The following is a 15068-nucleotide window of genomic DNA, read 5'->3' as shown; positions in this document are numbered from 1 at the left end:
AAATTAGCGTAACTTTTTGAACAATGGATTTAGTTGTACTTGTTTGGTAGTTTGCTTATTTGCAGTGTTATACTGTTCTTTAATGATTTTGTTATTTCAGGGGAAGAGAAGAGGGTCACACATGTTCATAGTGGTAGTGGCAGATTAGAATACGACCCTAAAAGTGCAGGAATGCCTTCTTATGTTATGCAAGAAGAGTTTTCCCGTTATCAGGGATATTGGTGGCAGCCTATCTCTACAGGTATTGTTAACTGGATTGTATTGTTTACAAAAATCGTTAGACATTTTCATTCTAGTTGACTTGAATTTATCATTTTGACATTATGTATAATTGTTGAACATACATGACAAAAATTCCTCAATCTTTTGCTCCAAGGAGGTTCCAGATTTTGGCTAAGTACTTGTAATATGTAGTGAATAATGAGCCTGCAATAAGCAACCCCAAAATCCTAGCTGAACCTTGACTAGATATGCAAACAGCAAGCATAAATGCTTGGACATGAACCGTAGATTAGGGAATACTACTGATATAACCAACAGCTACATTGCCTCTATAAAGTTCAGAATGCACACTGTAAACAGAGAATTGTGGACTGGGTAATTCAGTGTGTTAATTTCCTTTCACTCACAACAAAATAATGTGAATACAGTATATTGCTTCTTTCTTTCAGCATACCCGTCAATCAGTATAGTATATAGTATTTTCATTTGAACTATTCAATATACAACTTGCTCAGTTAGTTTACTTGGCTGAGAAGAGATATTTTCTCTAACTCTCCAGAACATATGATCACTGCTTCACTCTCCTAACCTAACAATGCCTAAGAGTCCCATATGACATTATATATTTTTCTATTAATATCTGGAATTTTCCACTTTTGTCAAAATTTTCAATATCTAATAAATAAGAAAGCATATCATAACTTGAAGTTAAATCCAATGCTAAATAGTGGGAAATGTGGTAGATCCATCATCATCCCAACAATGTTCGGACCTGGTTTTCCAGGTGGAACTATTCTGTGGAGCTGGACCACGGATTCCAGGGGGCCCTGGTTCTAGAAATAGAACTCTTGGCATTCTATCCGGTTTGCCCTGCATGGTTAGGATGGAGATAATAGTATTTTCGTAACACTCATACTCCTACCAAGCGGATATTGCTTACACTTGGGCCATACTAATTATGCTATGCCACCCCCTTTTTGGGGTAGGGTAGGAATGCGGACATTTGGGAGTCATTTCTCACTTGTGCCATTAGCGGAAGAATTAACTTCATGAAAAGCCAATGATATCTTTTCAAAATGTATTACAGGCAGTCCCCGGTTACGACAGGGGTTCCGTTCTCGAGACTCGTCATAAGCCGAAAATCGTTTTTGTAAGATGGAACATCATCAAAATACTAAGAAAACTTACTTGTAATGCATTGGGTGCATTGAAAACTATGTAACAGACATTCTTATTGCATTTTTTCATTAAAAAAAAAACCTTAAAACATGATTATTTTGCATTTTTGTGTCAGTTTCATCTGCCAGATCAGTGTTGTAGGCATCGTAACCCTGGAACATGCGTTGTAACCCTGGAAATAATTTCTGATGAATATAGTTGAAAAGTACCTTAACCTTGGAACATCGTAAGCTGAACCCGTCGTAACCTGGGGACTGCCTGTATTATTTTTTTTCTTTCTCTAATTTTTTATGATAATTACAACTCAAGTTTTTAGTACCCCTGGGCCCCTTGATGAACAAAATTTGCCACAGTTGATGACCACTGGAACTTTATCCCAGAATCTCCCTCAGTCAGTTCAAGATAATGATGCAGCAAAGGAACATCCAGTTCCAAAGAAATTATATGATCTTAAACACCCAGCAGGGCCCATAGAAATTCAACAAAAAAGTAATAATCAATCAGAAGATACAAACATAATAACAATGGAACCATACATTATAGAGAAAGGAAGCAAATCTGACATGGATAACCCACATCAGGCAAGGTTAAAAAAGAAATAGAAATTATCGTCTTAATCCAACACTGGTGCATTTTAATAATCTTTTTGGACCAGATAACTGGTAGAGATTTCTAGTACTTAACCCCTTCCCACCCACAGATGATTGCAACCGCTTGAGAGTAGGCTATACCAGATAAACCAAAATCAAAATATCACAATCAGAGTATGCTTCTCATTATTTATGTTTCTTTATTGAATATTATGTATATATGAAAGTGTAAGTATGTGTATATATCTGCCAAGAATTTCTATATATATGTATGTGTGCATGTAGGTACTCTGAAACTGTCTCTGTATATAGCTATATGTGTGATTTATAAATGTTATTTTTTATGTACTTTATATATGTATATGTGTTCCTGGGTTTATATATATATTCCTATACACACACACACACACACACACACACACATATATATATATATATTTATTTATATTTATATTTATATTTATCTATATATCTATAGTCTATATCTATATCTATATCTATGTAAATGTAAATGTAAATGTAAATATATATAATATATTTTGTTCATGCCACTTACCTGACGATATATATATAGCTGTATTTTCTGAAGTCCGACAGAATTTCAAAACTCGCGGCACGCAGTGGGCGGCCAGGTGGTATACCCATTCCCGCCGCTGGGAGGCGGATATCAGGAACCATTCCCATTTTCTATTCATATTTTTTTCTGTCGCCGGTCGGTAAACAACTGTTTACAGACCTCTGCTCAGGATTTTTTTGGAATTTGACTCGCTTTTAAGTATCTGATTGGTTTTTTGGTATTGAATTGGATTGTTGAATTGGCATGCGCGATAGTGGACCGTTTTTGATTTTGGATTGGCTTTTCTATAAAGATATGTCTGGATCAAGTGCTGTGAGTTTCAGAGTGTGTGTGAGGACTGATTGTAAGGTGAGGCTACCGAAAGCATCGGTAGACCCCACACTGTATGTATGAGTTGTAGGGGGGCATAATTGTTTGGTTGATAATGCGTGCAATGAATGTGAGAGATTTGACCGATGATGATTGGAAGAGTATATGAGTCCTATCGCCTTAAATTGGAGCGCGATAGGATCAGGAGGTCTTCCTCCAGGAGTGGTTCTACCAAAGGTAAGGCTAACATCTCTCCTGCATTAACACCTGTAGAGTTTGCAACCCCTAAACCTGTGTTGCCTTCGGGCTCTGATTCTGTGTCGGGAGAAGCGAATGCTCTCTCTCTGATTTTGGAGTCTCTTCACACTCTGGAGGACCAAAGTGAAAGCCTTAGAAACTGGCTCGGTGCAAGTGTGTGATCGTGCCCCTAGTGTTGTGGAGGGGGCGTCAGATCGGCCCCATAATGCCTCTAGGCCTAGACCTCTATCAGACTCCCAAGACTCAGGGAGTAGGTATGTCGAAAGCCGCAAGAGGGTTACGGGGGCTTCCCCACCGATCTGGCGTCCCTTCGGCAGGCCTTGTAGCAAAGTCCCAGGCTGCCAAGAGGAGCGCGCACGAGCGCGCGTCCTGAAAGAGTGCTTTTCGTCCTCCCGAAGCGTCCTCCCCGCGCAAGGGGTGGAGCGCTCGGAGAGACTCTCGTCCTCTGAAAAGGACGTTTCGTGTTGAGGACGCTTCACGTCCTGTATCACCTCTTTCGTCGGAGGATGCGTATGACGCTTTTCCGCCTCAGAAAATGGTAAGATCTCTCCGATGAGGACGCGGGGATTGCGTGCACAGGCGCGTCAACCTGAGAAGCAGGTAGCTGTACCTGTGAGAAGGAAGAGGCGTCCCCCTCGCCCCTCTCGTCTTCTCGCAGGATCAGTCCTGCTTCCTCTGTTCGTTCTTCCCCAACGAAGAAACATTCTTTTGTCCCTTCAGGACCAGCTATCGACGCTTATGGCTCAGAGGACGCCAGCAGCAGTCGAGCCTAAGCGGAGGAAGGACCTTAGACTGCCCGTCAAGAGGACGAAGCAGTCTCCTTCTCCCTCTCCTACTTCGTCTCGTTCGCCGATCGCTTTTCCTTCGGCGATTCGCCGATCTCGTCGTCCTCTAGAAGGACGTTGCGTCAGGACGCTTTTGAGGAGGACGCTCAGCACGACGTTCGACACGCTTGGCAGGACGTTCGGCAGGACGCTCGAACAGGACGCTTGTCAGGACGCTTGGCAGGACGTTCGTCAGGACGCTCGCCAGGACGCGGAGACAGAACGCTCGGCAGGCACGCTCGCCAGGACGCTCGGCAGGACGCTTGGCAGGAAGCTCGCCAGGACGTTCAGGGCTCTTTTCAAGACGCTTTTGGGGATTCCGACCAAGAAGTCGTACCCCAAGACGCTAGTTTGCGCGCACAGGCACGTATTCCAGCGAAAAGGTCTTCCCTTTCGTTTGAGAAACGTAAGGACGCTTCTCTGGCAAGTGAGGCTGCCTCGGATGGCGCTAAGGACGCTCGTCCTCGTCAGGACGCTCTACCTTCTTCAAGTAGTAAGCGTCATGAGAAGACGCCGAAATAAGGCTTCCTCTAGCAAGGATAGGGGTCCTTTGATTAAGCCAAGACCCGTCATTAGGACGCCCTCTCCGGACAGACGGTCTCCTCTTCCGTTAGAGAAGAAGGAGAGCTGAGTAGTTCGGCTGACTCGGTTGAAGAGGAACCTTCTGCGGCCCCTTCAATCTCGGACTATAAAGTCCTCGTGCGGCGCTTCCGTTCTTCTTTCGAAGACAAGTTTCAGCCTGCGGCTCCCAAGTCTCCTCCTTCGCAGTTTTCTTCATCTAAAACTGGAAAAACCCCGGAGTTTGTGGAGATGAAAACTTCTCTCTCCACGAAACGTGCCTTTAAGAAACTCCAAGATTGGATGGTACGAAGGAGAGATCAAGGCAAGACGACCTTCGCCTTGCCTCCAGGCTAGACTCAGCGGAAAGGGTGGGGGCATTTGGTATAGAACCAAAGATGAAGTAGGAGTTCGTATCCCTTCTTCAGCTCAAGGAGATTTCTCCAGCTTAGTGGATTCGCAGAGGAGGTCTCTTTTTATCCTCTGCTAAAGTAACCAACCTGGACCTCTACGGAGACTGACCATCATTTGAAGGGTCTGCTCAGGACGCTTGAAGTGTTCAACTTCCTTGACTGGTGTTTGGGAGTTCTGGATCTGCAAGCGAGAAGCCCAGAATCTCTCAGTCTGGGGGAGCTGTCCAGCGTGTTAGCATGTATGGACAAAGCCGTCAGGGATGGTTCGGAGGAGATCGTCTCTCATTTTGGAACGGCTTTATTGAAAAAGAGAGCTTTGCTGTGCAATTTCACAGCTCGTTCGGTAACTCCAGCTCAGAAAGCGGATTTGCTGTTTTCTCCTCTTTCGAACCATCTCTTCCCCCAGACTTTAGTAAAGGACCTGACTAACAGTTTGCAAGAGAAGGCAACTCAGGACCTTTTGGCCCAGTCTACAAGACGTTCGGGGCCGTACCTTCAACCTCTTCAGCTGCGGTTCGACCGCCGAGAAAGTTAAGCCCTTTCGTGGGGCTCCCCCACCCCCCTCGAGAGCAGCTCCTCGAGGGAGAGGGTTTTCACGAGGAGAGCTTCCTTTAAGCCAAAGTCTTCCAAGTGAGAAGCATGTCCTTCAGACACCAGTCGGAAGCCAGACTGAAGTTTTTTTTGCGGGAGCGTGGAGAGAGAGGGACACGGACTCTTGGTCTCTCAAGATCGTGGAGCAGGGGGTACAAGATCCCCTTTTTAGATCTTCCTCCTCTTTTCTACGACTCCCAGAGACCTTTCTCCATCCTATCAGGGAGAGAAGAAGAAAGTATTATTCGATCTCCTTCAACAAATGATCGACAAAAGAGCGGTGGAACAAAAAAAAAAGTCGCGGACCTGGGGTCCCCAGGTTTTACAACAGGATCTTCCTAGTACCGAAGCAGTCGTCAGGTTGGCGTCCAGTTCTAGATGTAAGCAGGCTCAATCTTTTCGTGGAAAAGACCAAATTCACGATGGAGACGCCTCATTCTGTTCTGGGAGCCTTGAGACCGGGCGACTGGATGGTGTCCTTAGACTTGCAGGACGCGTACTTTCACATCCCGATCCACCCTCTTTCAAGAAAAGTATCTAAGGTTTGTCTTAGACAAAAAAGTGTGGCAGTTCAGAGCTATGTGTTTCGGCCTGACCACGGCTCCAATGGTGTTCACTGTAGTCATGAAGAACGTGGCGAGGTGGCTACACTCTTCGGGGATAAGAGTTTCCCTGTATCTCGACGACTGGCTGATCAGAGCGTCGTCGAGAGAGAAGTGTTTGAAGGACTTGCAGTTCACTTTAGCCCTAGCAAAGTCCCTGGGACTTCTGGTCAACCTCGAAAAGTCGCATCTGACCCCAACACAGTCCATCGTTGTATCTGGGGATTCAGATGGATTCAGTGGCTTTTCGAGCGTTTCCGTCCCAGGAACGTCAGCGGCTAGGCTTAGAAAAGATCTCAGCCTTTCTAAGGAAAGAGACTTGCTCAGCGAGGGAATGGATGAGTCTGCTGGGAACCATTTCCTCGCTAGAAAGGTTTGTTTCCTTGGAAGACTGCACCTCAGGCCTCTCCAATTTTTCCTTGCGGACGAGTGGAAGGCCAAGGACGATCTCAATGCCATATTGAGAATATCGCTTCCGATAAAGAACCATCTAAGATGGTGGTTGGACCCTCAGAAGCTTCAGGAGGGTGTGTCCCTAAGTCTTCTGAGCCCCGACCTAGTTGTTGTTCTCCGACGCTTCCATCACGGGCTGGGGAGCAACACTAGGAGGGAAGGAAGTGTCAGGCTCCTGGAGAGGGGAACAGGTAGCCTGGCATATAAATGTCAAAGAACTGGCAGCAGTATTTCTGTCCCTGCAGTCTTCGAAAGGAGTTTGGAGAACAAGATTGTTCAGGTAAACTCGGACAATACCACAGCACCTCCGCTTATTTAAAAAATCAGGGAGGAACACACTCCAGAACGTTGTTTTCCCTAGCGAGAGAGATTCTGCTGTGGGCAAAGCTAAGAATGTGACTATCCTGACGAGATTCATTGCAGGAGTGCAAACGTCAGGGCAGATCTTCTCAGTCGTCGGGAACAAGTCCTACCGACGGAATGGACCTTGAACGAAGACGTTTGTCGAGACCTTTGGACGTTGTGGGGACGTCCACTGGTCGACTTATTCGCGACGTCAAGGACCAAGAGACTTCTCTTTATTGCTCCCCGGTCCTGGATCCAGAAGCAATCGCGGTAGACGCGTTGCTTTGGAATTGGACGGGTCTAGACCTGTACGCCTTCCCACCATTCAAGATTTTGGGGGAAGTCATGAGGAAGTTTGCGGCCTCAGAAGGGACGAGGTTGACCCTGATCGCTCCGATGTGGCCAGCGAGAGAATGGTTTCACAGAGGTCATGTCTTTCCTTGTAGACTTTCCAAGGACATTGCCCTGGAGGAAAGATCTACTCAAACAGCCCCACTTCGAAAGGTTTTCATCAAAACCTCTCCGCTCTGGGTCTGACTGCGTTCAGACTATCGAAAAGTTGGCCAGAGCGAGAGGTTTTTCGAAAGCAGCTGCGAGAGCAATCTCACATGCAAGACGTGCTTTCCACGAGCTGTTTACCAATCGAAGTGGGCTTCCTTCAGGGCATGGTGTAAAAAGGAGGGAGTTTCCTCTTCCTCGACCTCTGTGAACCAGATAGCTGATTTTCTGCTCTTTCTCAGGAATGTGCAGAAATTAGCTGTCCCTACCATCAAGGGATATAAAAGCATGTTGTCAGCGGTTTTTAGGCACAGAGGCCTTGACCTGTCTGACAACAAGGACATTCATGACCTTTTAAAGTCTTTCGAGACTTCGAAGGTTCCTCAAATGAGACCTCCGTCATGGAACCTTGACGTGGTTCTTAATTCCTTATGTCAAGCCCTTTCGAACCGCTTCAGGCAGCGTCTCTTCGAAACTTGACAAGGAAGGTGCTCTTTTCCTAACTTCTCTTGTGACGGCTAAGAGAGTTAGTGAAATTCAAGCGTTTAGTAAGTTAATGGGATTCAAAGGAGACAATGCTGTCTGCTCTGTTGAACCCCCCAACTTTCTTGGCGAAGAATGAAAATCCTTCGAACCCTTGGCCGAAGACTTTCGAGATCAAGGGTATGTCAAGTCTGGTGGGCCAAGAACCAGAGAGAGTCCTGTGCCCGGTCAGGGCTCTCAAGTTCTATGTACATAGAACAAAAGAGGTAAGAGGTCCCTCAGGTAATCTCTGGTGCTCTGTGAAGAGACCAGAGTTACCTTTATCGAAGAATGCGGTTGCTTTCTTTCTAAGGGACGTCATTAAGGAGGCTCATTCATCTTTCAGAAGACTGATTTGAGCCTCTTACGTGTGAAAGCGCACGAAGTTTCGAGCTGTCGCTACCTCTCTTGCCTTCCAAAAGAACATGTCAATCAAGGACATTCTTGATTGCACCTTTTGGAGGAGTACTCCGTCTTCGCCTCACATTACCTAAGGGATGTGAGAACGATTTATGACGATTGTAATGCACTGGGGCCATACGTTTCTGCGGACACAGTCTTGGGGTCCGGAAGTAGCTCTTTCCCTATCCCTTAGTTAGGATTAGGTTAGTTTTGTTGTTGTGTTTTTAGGGTTGTGGTGAGTCTTATGTGAAGATCTCCCATCCTTTAGTTAGTTTTAAGGGGTTTTTGTGAATAGTTGGTCAGGTGGTGGTCAGTTGCTTCGTTGCCCTCATATGTTTGGGCCTCGATGGTCTTGTCATGTTGAGGTCTCGTACCCACCCGTTGACCAGATCATCCAGCGCGCACCAGCACTACAGGTCTCCACCTGGCTGGCAACTCTGATTTAAGCAAAAGCAGCCTTAAGTGACAGTAATCACTAGTCTACTTTGCAAACAGGTGAGGAACCAAGATGTATATCAATCTACTTAATTTAAGTTTCCTAAAAAATCCTATTCTGTCTCTTCCCACCATCCGAAGGTGGGATTCAGCTATATATATATCTGTCAGGTTAATGGCATGAACAAAATGTTATGTTATTATACAATTAAGTTTGTTCATACTTACCTGGCAGATATATATAATTAAAGTGCCCGCCCTCCTCCCCTCAGGAGACAGAGGCATTAATAAATATGAAATACGAAAATGGGAATGGTTCCTGATATCCGTCCCCTCCCCAGCGGCGGGAATGGGTACTACCACCTGGCCGCCCACTGCGTGTGCCGCGAGTTTTGAAATTCTGTCGGTCTTCAGAAAATACAGCTATATATATATCTGCCAGGTAAGTATGAACAAACTTAATTGTATAATAACAATAACATATTTAGGGAAAGATACATGAGCTTTCCCATGGATTATTGTGGTACTCAAGTGCCATCGTTTTTGGTTACCCGGTATCGCCCGGAGCCCTATTCCGTGGAAGGAGAAAATTATAGGAAAAAATATAAACATGATTTTTCAACTTGCCTAATTGCTTTTCCTCTTCAAGCGAGTGCCACTTGGTCCTGGTTTTGGATCATTTGGCGACCGCATCGAATGCCACTCTTTGAAGTGGTCTAATGAGCATAAACCTGACTCCCCGGGGCATCCTGGACAATATTTCAGTGTCCTTCCTCTTGCCTAAATTCTTCATGCATCCATCCGCAGCGCTTCTGCTTTGTATTCTCATGACAAACCCAGGCATGGATAACTTCTTCTTCAGCACCTTAGGGGCTTTTAGACTTCATCTTTTCTCTCATCTTCATAAGTTTTGCAGAGTGTTTATTTAGCCAACCTCTGACTACATCAGTAATAAGTCAGGAAGGGACGATGGTACTGGCACTCATTTTTATAAAAAAAAATGAATGAATTCAAAAGAGCACGAAATATAAAATGAATTCCTTTGAACCATGCAAGACTTTTTCTGTCAAAAGCATATGGCTCAAGAAGTTGATCTGCCATATCAACTCTTCCCATTTTACTATTGTAGCGGTCGATAAGAAGAGGTTTATTGAAAAATGTGGTCTTTTGCCCAAAGTATATCTTTGTTTTCTCGACCATGTTTGCTGTATACTTCTTGTCAAAACTGTTACCTCTTTTATCTTGAAATTTGACAACAAGTGTGTTGCCTTTTCTTGCAAAAACTGATTGATGCTTCTCCAACTTTGCATTTGTAATTTGTTTTGTGGGGGTCCTTTTCCTCTCCAAACTACTCCTGTCAGCATAGTTTCTCTCATCAGCAAACAATCACTGAGTTCGGATGCTTGTGTACCAATTATCAGTGATGACATGGTGCCCTTGATCTAACAAATCTTCCATGAGGTACACGATGATATCTTCTGATACGCTGAGATGAGAAGCAGCAGGGCCTTGGATCTTGAAATTACTTTTTCCGTAATACACTGCAAAGTTCCAAGAATATCCGTCCCACCCTTCTCCTGTTGGACAAAATACAAATACTTTTATTCCAAAACGGGCTCTCTTGATTTTGATGAACCATCTAAAGCCAAGACATCCCTTCCATAATACAAGAGCTTCATCAACAGCAATGTGTCTTGATGTTCGCATGAGAGCTTGTGCATGCTGCCGCAATAAAGATAAAAATGGTTCAATCCTTGTGCGTGGGTCTCATGTCACTTGAGCAGTGGATGAAAATCTCAAAAATTTTAGAATGGACAAAAACCTATTTCTACTCATAACCTCCTTACAAAACACTGGTGCTCCTCCAGTCAAAGGATCACGTGACCAGTACATATGCATGTCAGGTTTTTTATCCACTCCCATGAGTATGAGTAATGAAAAAAAAACATGCAGTTCACGTGTGTTTACTAGTTTCCATATCAGTCCGTGAAGAGTTTTCTTTTCAGGAAAATCTTTGTACTGATCTGCCCTTTCATTTATCAAAGAACACAAAGTATCCACCATTTCTGGATCTATAAAATATTCAAACGCCACGTCAGATGAAGGAAAATTATCCTGAGACAAATAAATATCCACCCCGTGACTGGGATCGCTGAGGGAAGGAACAGGATCTGGCCGAGAATCATCAGAGATGTCGGACAACAACCGCCAACCTTCTTCTGTGATTGGCTCAATATCGTCAAATAATTCGCAATCACCTACTGATTGCACACTATCTGGTCTCACTTTCATCATCAGATTCCCCTGGTACATACATTCATCTGAGGAATCTCCAGAGTCACCCAAGACTAAAAAATATGAGCGGAAATTGATAAAGAAGCAACCAGAACGATAATCAAAAGAATTCTACAGTTGCAGTATTGTCTATATGCGAGCCGACATGTCTTCCTGAGTGATAAATAATGGGAAAAGACAGGAAAGATTGAAATACTGAGCTCCCATTGGTGAAATGTGGTGACGTCTCAATTCCGTCACTGAAATGTCACGAGATGCCTTACTCCGCTCTGATTGGCTAGTGGGCGGAGCTTATGTTCGACAAAGGATGAGAGAGTGTTACAACCCTTGGGGTTGTTATAAAAGTTCTTATTATAATAATTGTTGTCAGTAATAAATGTAACTCAGTGCTAAGGGTCAGCAGAAACAAACACTCAAGAAAACTTAACAATATTTAATACTTAACAAATACAAAATTTAAATCAACCTTGTTTCATGTGACAAATACCATAACCCAAAAACAAGAAGGACAAATACCAGTCCTTAGAATCATTCAGGATTCCCTAAAACTAAGAAACTAAGTCCTAACAAAGAAAAGGGAAATAATAGTTATTAATAATTGACTTGTTTGGATATAAACAACTTTTGCTGGCCAGACCCAAAAAAACTACCCTATATACTAATCCAAAGAGAGTAGGAAGGCAGAGTAAATAAAACAAGAAAACTATTACAAATCCTACCTATTAACACAAAGCTAAACACGCAAGGCCTTGTCTATAATAGGCTCACTGGGTGACGTTATATAGTCACAACACAAATATGAACAAAATATATATGTATATGATTAAATAATGCAAATGATGTATATATATATAGTTGTTCTCACATCAGTGGATGCATCAAAGGAGAGACAAAACTATGGCCGTGATCCACTCGCCAAATCAGCTATCAGGGCAGGTCCTGAACGCTAAAGTAATACCATAAAGGGAAGGCGATCCCAAACGAAAATCAGACACAACTGTCGACCTGGCGTCCATCAGCCTCCTCCATTACAGGCCATCTCACGAGCTAGCAAGCTCCCTAAACCAAAGCAGCTGACCGGAGATGAAAGTGCCGGGAGAAAGCGACGGCACCAATTCCCTGGGAATTCCTCCTCGTCAGGTAAAGGCAGGACTGGCTCAAGTCGCAGGTGACAGGAGCACCTGCGAGTCTCGACTCGAAGTACACAAGCTGCAGGTCAAGGCAAGAGACACTCGAGTTGCAGGTGGCTAGAGAACCTGCAGACACAGACCAAGGCGAGGATCCAAAGCGTAATCCAAAGAAACGTCGTCCAAATAAACTTCCAAATAATCGTCATCCAAAATCCAAATCAGTATGCTGCTCAAGGTATGATATCAGGGAGTGCTCTAGCCCGAACTGAACTCTGTCCGAGCACAACGTCCAGACATCACCAAGACACGTTCATAAACACTCGTATAAAAAAAGAAAAACAATCGTTAAAACGATAGTTCAGTAATATAAACAAACTGGGAGGAGGCGCCTAACCACAATGAGAAACTTTAAATTAAGCACTTTACGCTAAACACTTAAAATGACCAGACAACAGACACTTAAATTTCAAAATTAATATAAGCAAATGCTCATACAAAACAACGCTATTCTGCCACAAAATTATTGTTAAAAACTAGTAATTAAACCTAGAAAAACAAGGCGGATCTAAATTCATAAAAGGCAAATAAAACTAATCTAGTCTTTTCTAATAGCAACGAGAAGTCTTCAAATACACAATCCCAACACACCAGCTCTTGGTATAAAAGAGAGAGTGGAAGGACGTATTACGCTACGTCCTGGGATTTCTTGCTGGCTGTCAAGTGACGTAATATGGTACGTCCTGGGCGGGAATTGGTTAAAGCTGAAAGTAAAATAACAGCAATACTAGAAAACAAATTATTGAACATACAGTGGTACCTCAAGATATGAAAGGCTCAACTTACGAAAAACTCAATATACGAAAGCCAATACAAAAAATTTAACGGCTCTACATACGAAAAGTTTTCAAGATATGAAAGGTTTCTGTAAAGTCCGGGATTCGCCCGAACCACCGATAACAATTTTGAAACTCGCGCGCCGCCAACTTAGTAGACTTGCCACCATCTTCCTGCTCTCCCACTGGTTCCTGATGCTAGTCGCAGCCATGAGATCCTTCTCTCCTATTGACCAGCATCCCTCCCATCATGCATCTATGTACGTGGTGGCGTGCCTCGGCCACTCGGTACCAGCATCGTTATCGTACGCACGCGGTATTCGTTTCGGGATCGTCAACCGTTTCTGAATCTACTAGTCAGAGTTGACATTGTGATGGTGTTTGTGTCATGTGTATTTTAAAAAAAATTTCTCATTTCTTTTCACAGAAAATGGAAAAAGAAGAGCACCTCTTGAGTGAGGACATATATGATATGATTGACCAGATCTCTCTCGTGGGATAAGTGACCAAGATCTCTCACATGGGATAAGTGATCAAAGTCTCTCTCATGGGGATAACTGGAAACTTTGCAAAGGTTGGTAGAATCTCCACTCCTGCCAAACAGAGGGTGTTGACCAATCATTTACAACATGCATACCAGTATAATCAAGGTACTTCAGTTTATGTTGAAGGTCAGCAGCCGAACATTCAGTACCCAAATCAGTTGCAGAGAGAGCATTTGGTTGAACATGGTTTTGATGGACACCAGGGCCAACAGAGTCATGAGGTGCAAACAATTAGTAGATAATTATCAAGACGAGCAGCCGTTAATGAACACTACGCGCTGGCCTTGTGGGAGATAGCCGCTTTTCATAAAGTGCAATCGTTTATAGAAAAAAAGACACCCCGAAAAGGCTCACACAGGTTGTATGCTTGCGCAGTTCGATGACGTTTGCCTGAGTCGTTTCAGGAACATTGTGAAAAGTAGGCAGAAGCAATCTTCCTTGGATCATTATTTTTTAAAGAGGCCTTTAGCATTAGCAGGGGTAAGCAAAAAGGAAGAACCAAGTGATAAAAAACAGAAATTTGTAAACAAAAAGGAAGAACCAAGTGATAAAAAACAAAGTTGAAAGTGGTGATGAAGTTGAAATTCTGTAAATAAAAAAAAAAAAATTATGGAAAGTAAAAAAAAAAATTAAAGAAAGTTAAAAAATCAAAAAAAGGAATTTTTTTTTTTTTTTTAATTTTAGTTTTTTTGGTAAAGTTAAAGTTGTTACAAGTTTTGTTAATATGTTTCGTAAATTTTAGTTTAGTTTTCCTTACATTTTTTTATGTGTTCTGTAAAGTTAAGTGTACGTACGTATCTGCCGTTTGTCCTCCTCCTCCTCTGCTGCCACTTTCGGAGATAGCCTCACTCGAAAGGTAAGCTTTGACATTTTACGTACAGTATTTCTTGTATACCATGTACACCAATACACTTTATTTACAGGTTAATTTGCATTACGTTATTAAGTTAGGTATTGAATAGTCCAATTTGTTGTAGTATTTCATTGTTTTATAGGTCGATTTAGCTTTAATCATGAAATTTACTGGGTGTTTTTGGAGGGCTTGGAACGGATTAGCCATATTACATGTAAAATGTGGTCCAACATACGTTTAAAACCTCATATACGAAGGGCGCCTCAGAACTGATTAATTTCGTATCTCGAGGCACTACTGTATGTCCAACACAAGAAATGGAATGCCAGTACTATATTAAAAGAAAGTGAATGGTTACTTCAGGTAACCATGAAAAAACAGTCCACCACCTTTTTAAATATAAAAGAAATAAATGGCTCAAAAATAACAATAAGTAGTCATGAAACATCAAATTATATACAGGCATAGTTATTTTACCCAACATTGAAGAAGTACTACCCTCAAAACAATTGATACTTGACTCCCTTAAGTTAAGATATAATAATATACAGTACAATCCCAAATATGCGAGAATTTGGTCGATCCACGGCCTCGCAGAATTGGAAATTCGCATGTCTCAATACGTATACCTTAT

At 43.0% G+C, this 15068-nt stretch overlaps 1 protein-coding gene across 1 annotated transcript in view; it reads left to right on the top strand.

Moving 5' to 3' along the window:
- The window catches only part of LOC135219325 (dipeptidyl peptidase 8-like), a 257424-nt gene that overhangs the window by 31461 nt on the left and 210895 nt on the right, over positions 1-15068 (top strand). The window contains exon 5 of the mRNA XM_064255989.1: positions 101-241. Coding sequence (XP_064112059.1) covers positions 101-241 — 141 coding nt within the window. The remainder of the gene's footprint in view (positions 1-100; positions 242-15068) is intronic.

This window comes from Macrobrachium nipponense, chromosome 1 (genome assembly GCF_015104395.2).
Source record: "Macrobrachium nipponense isolate FS-2020 chromosome 1, ASM1510439v2, whole genome shotgun sequence".
NCBI lineage: Eukaryota > Metazoa > Arthropoda > Malacostraca > Decapoda > Palaemonidae > Macrobrachium > Macrobrachium nipponense.
This window is presented reverse-complemented; position numbering and strand designations above follow the sequence as displayed.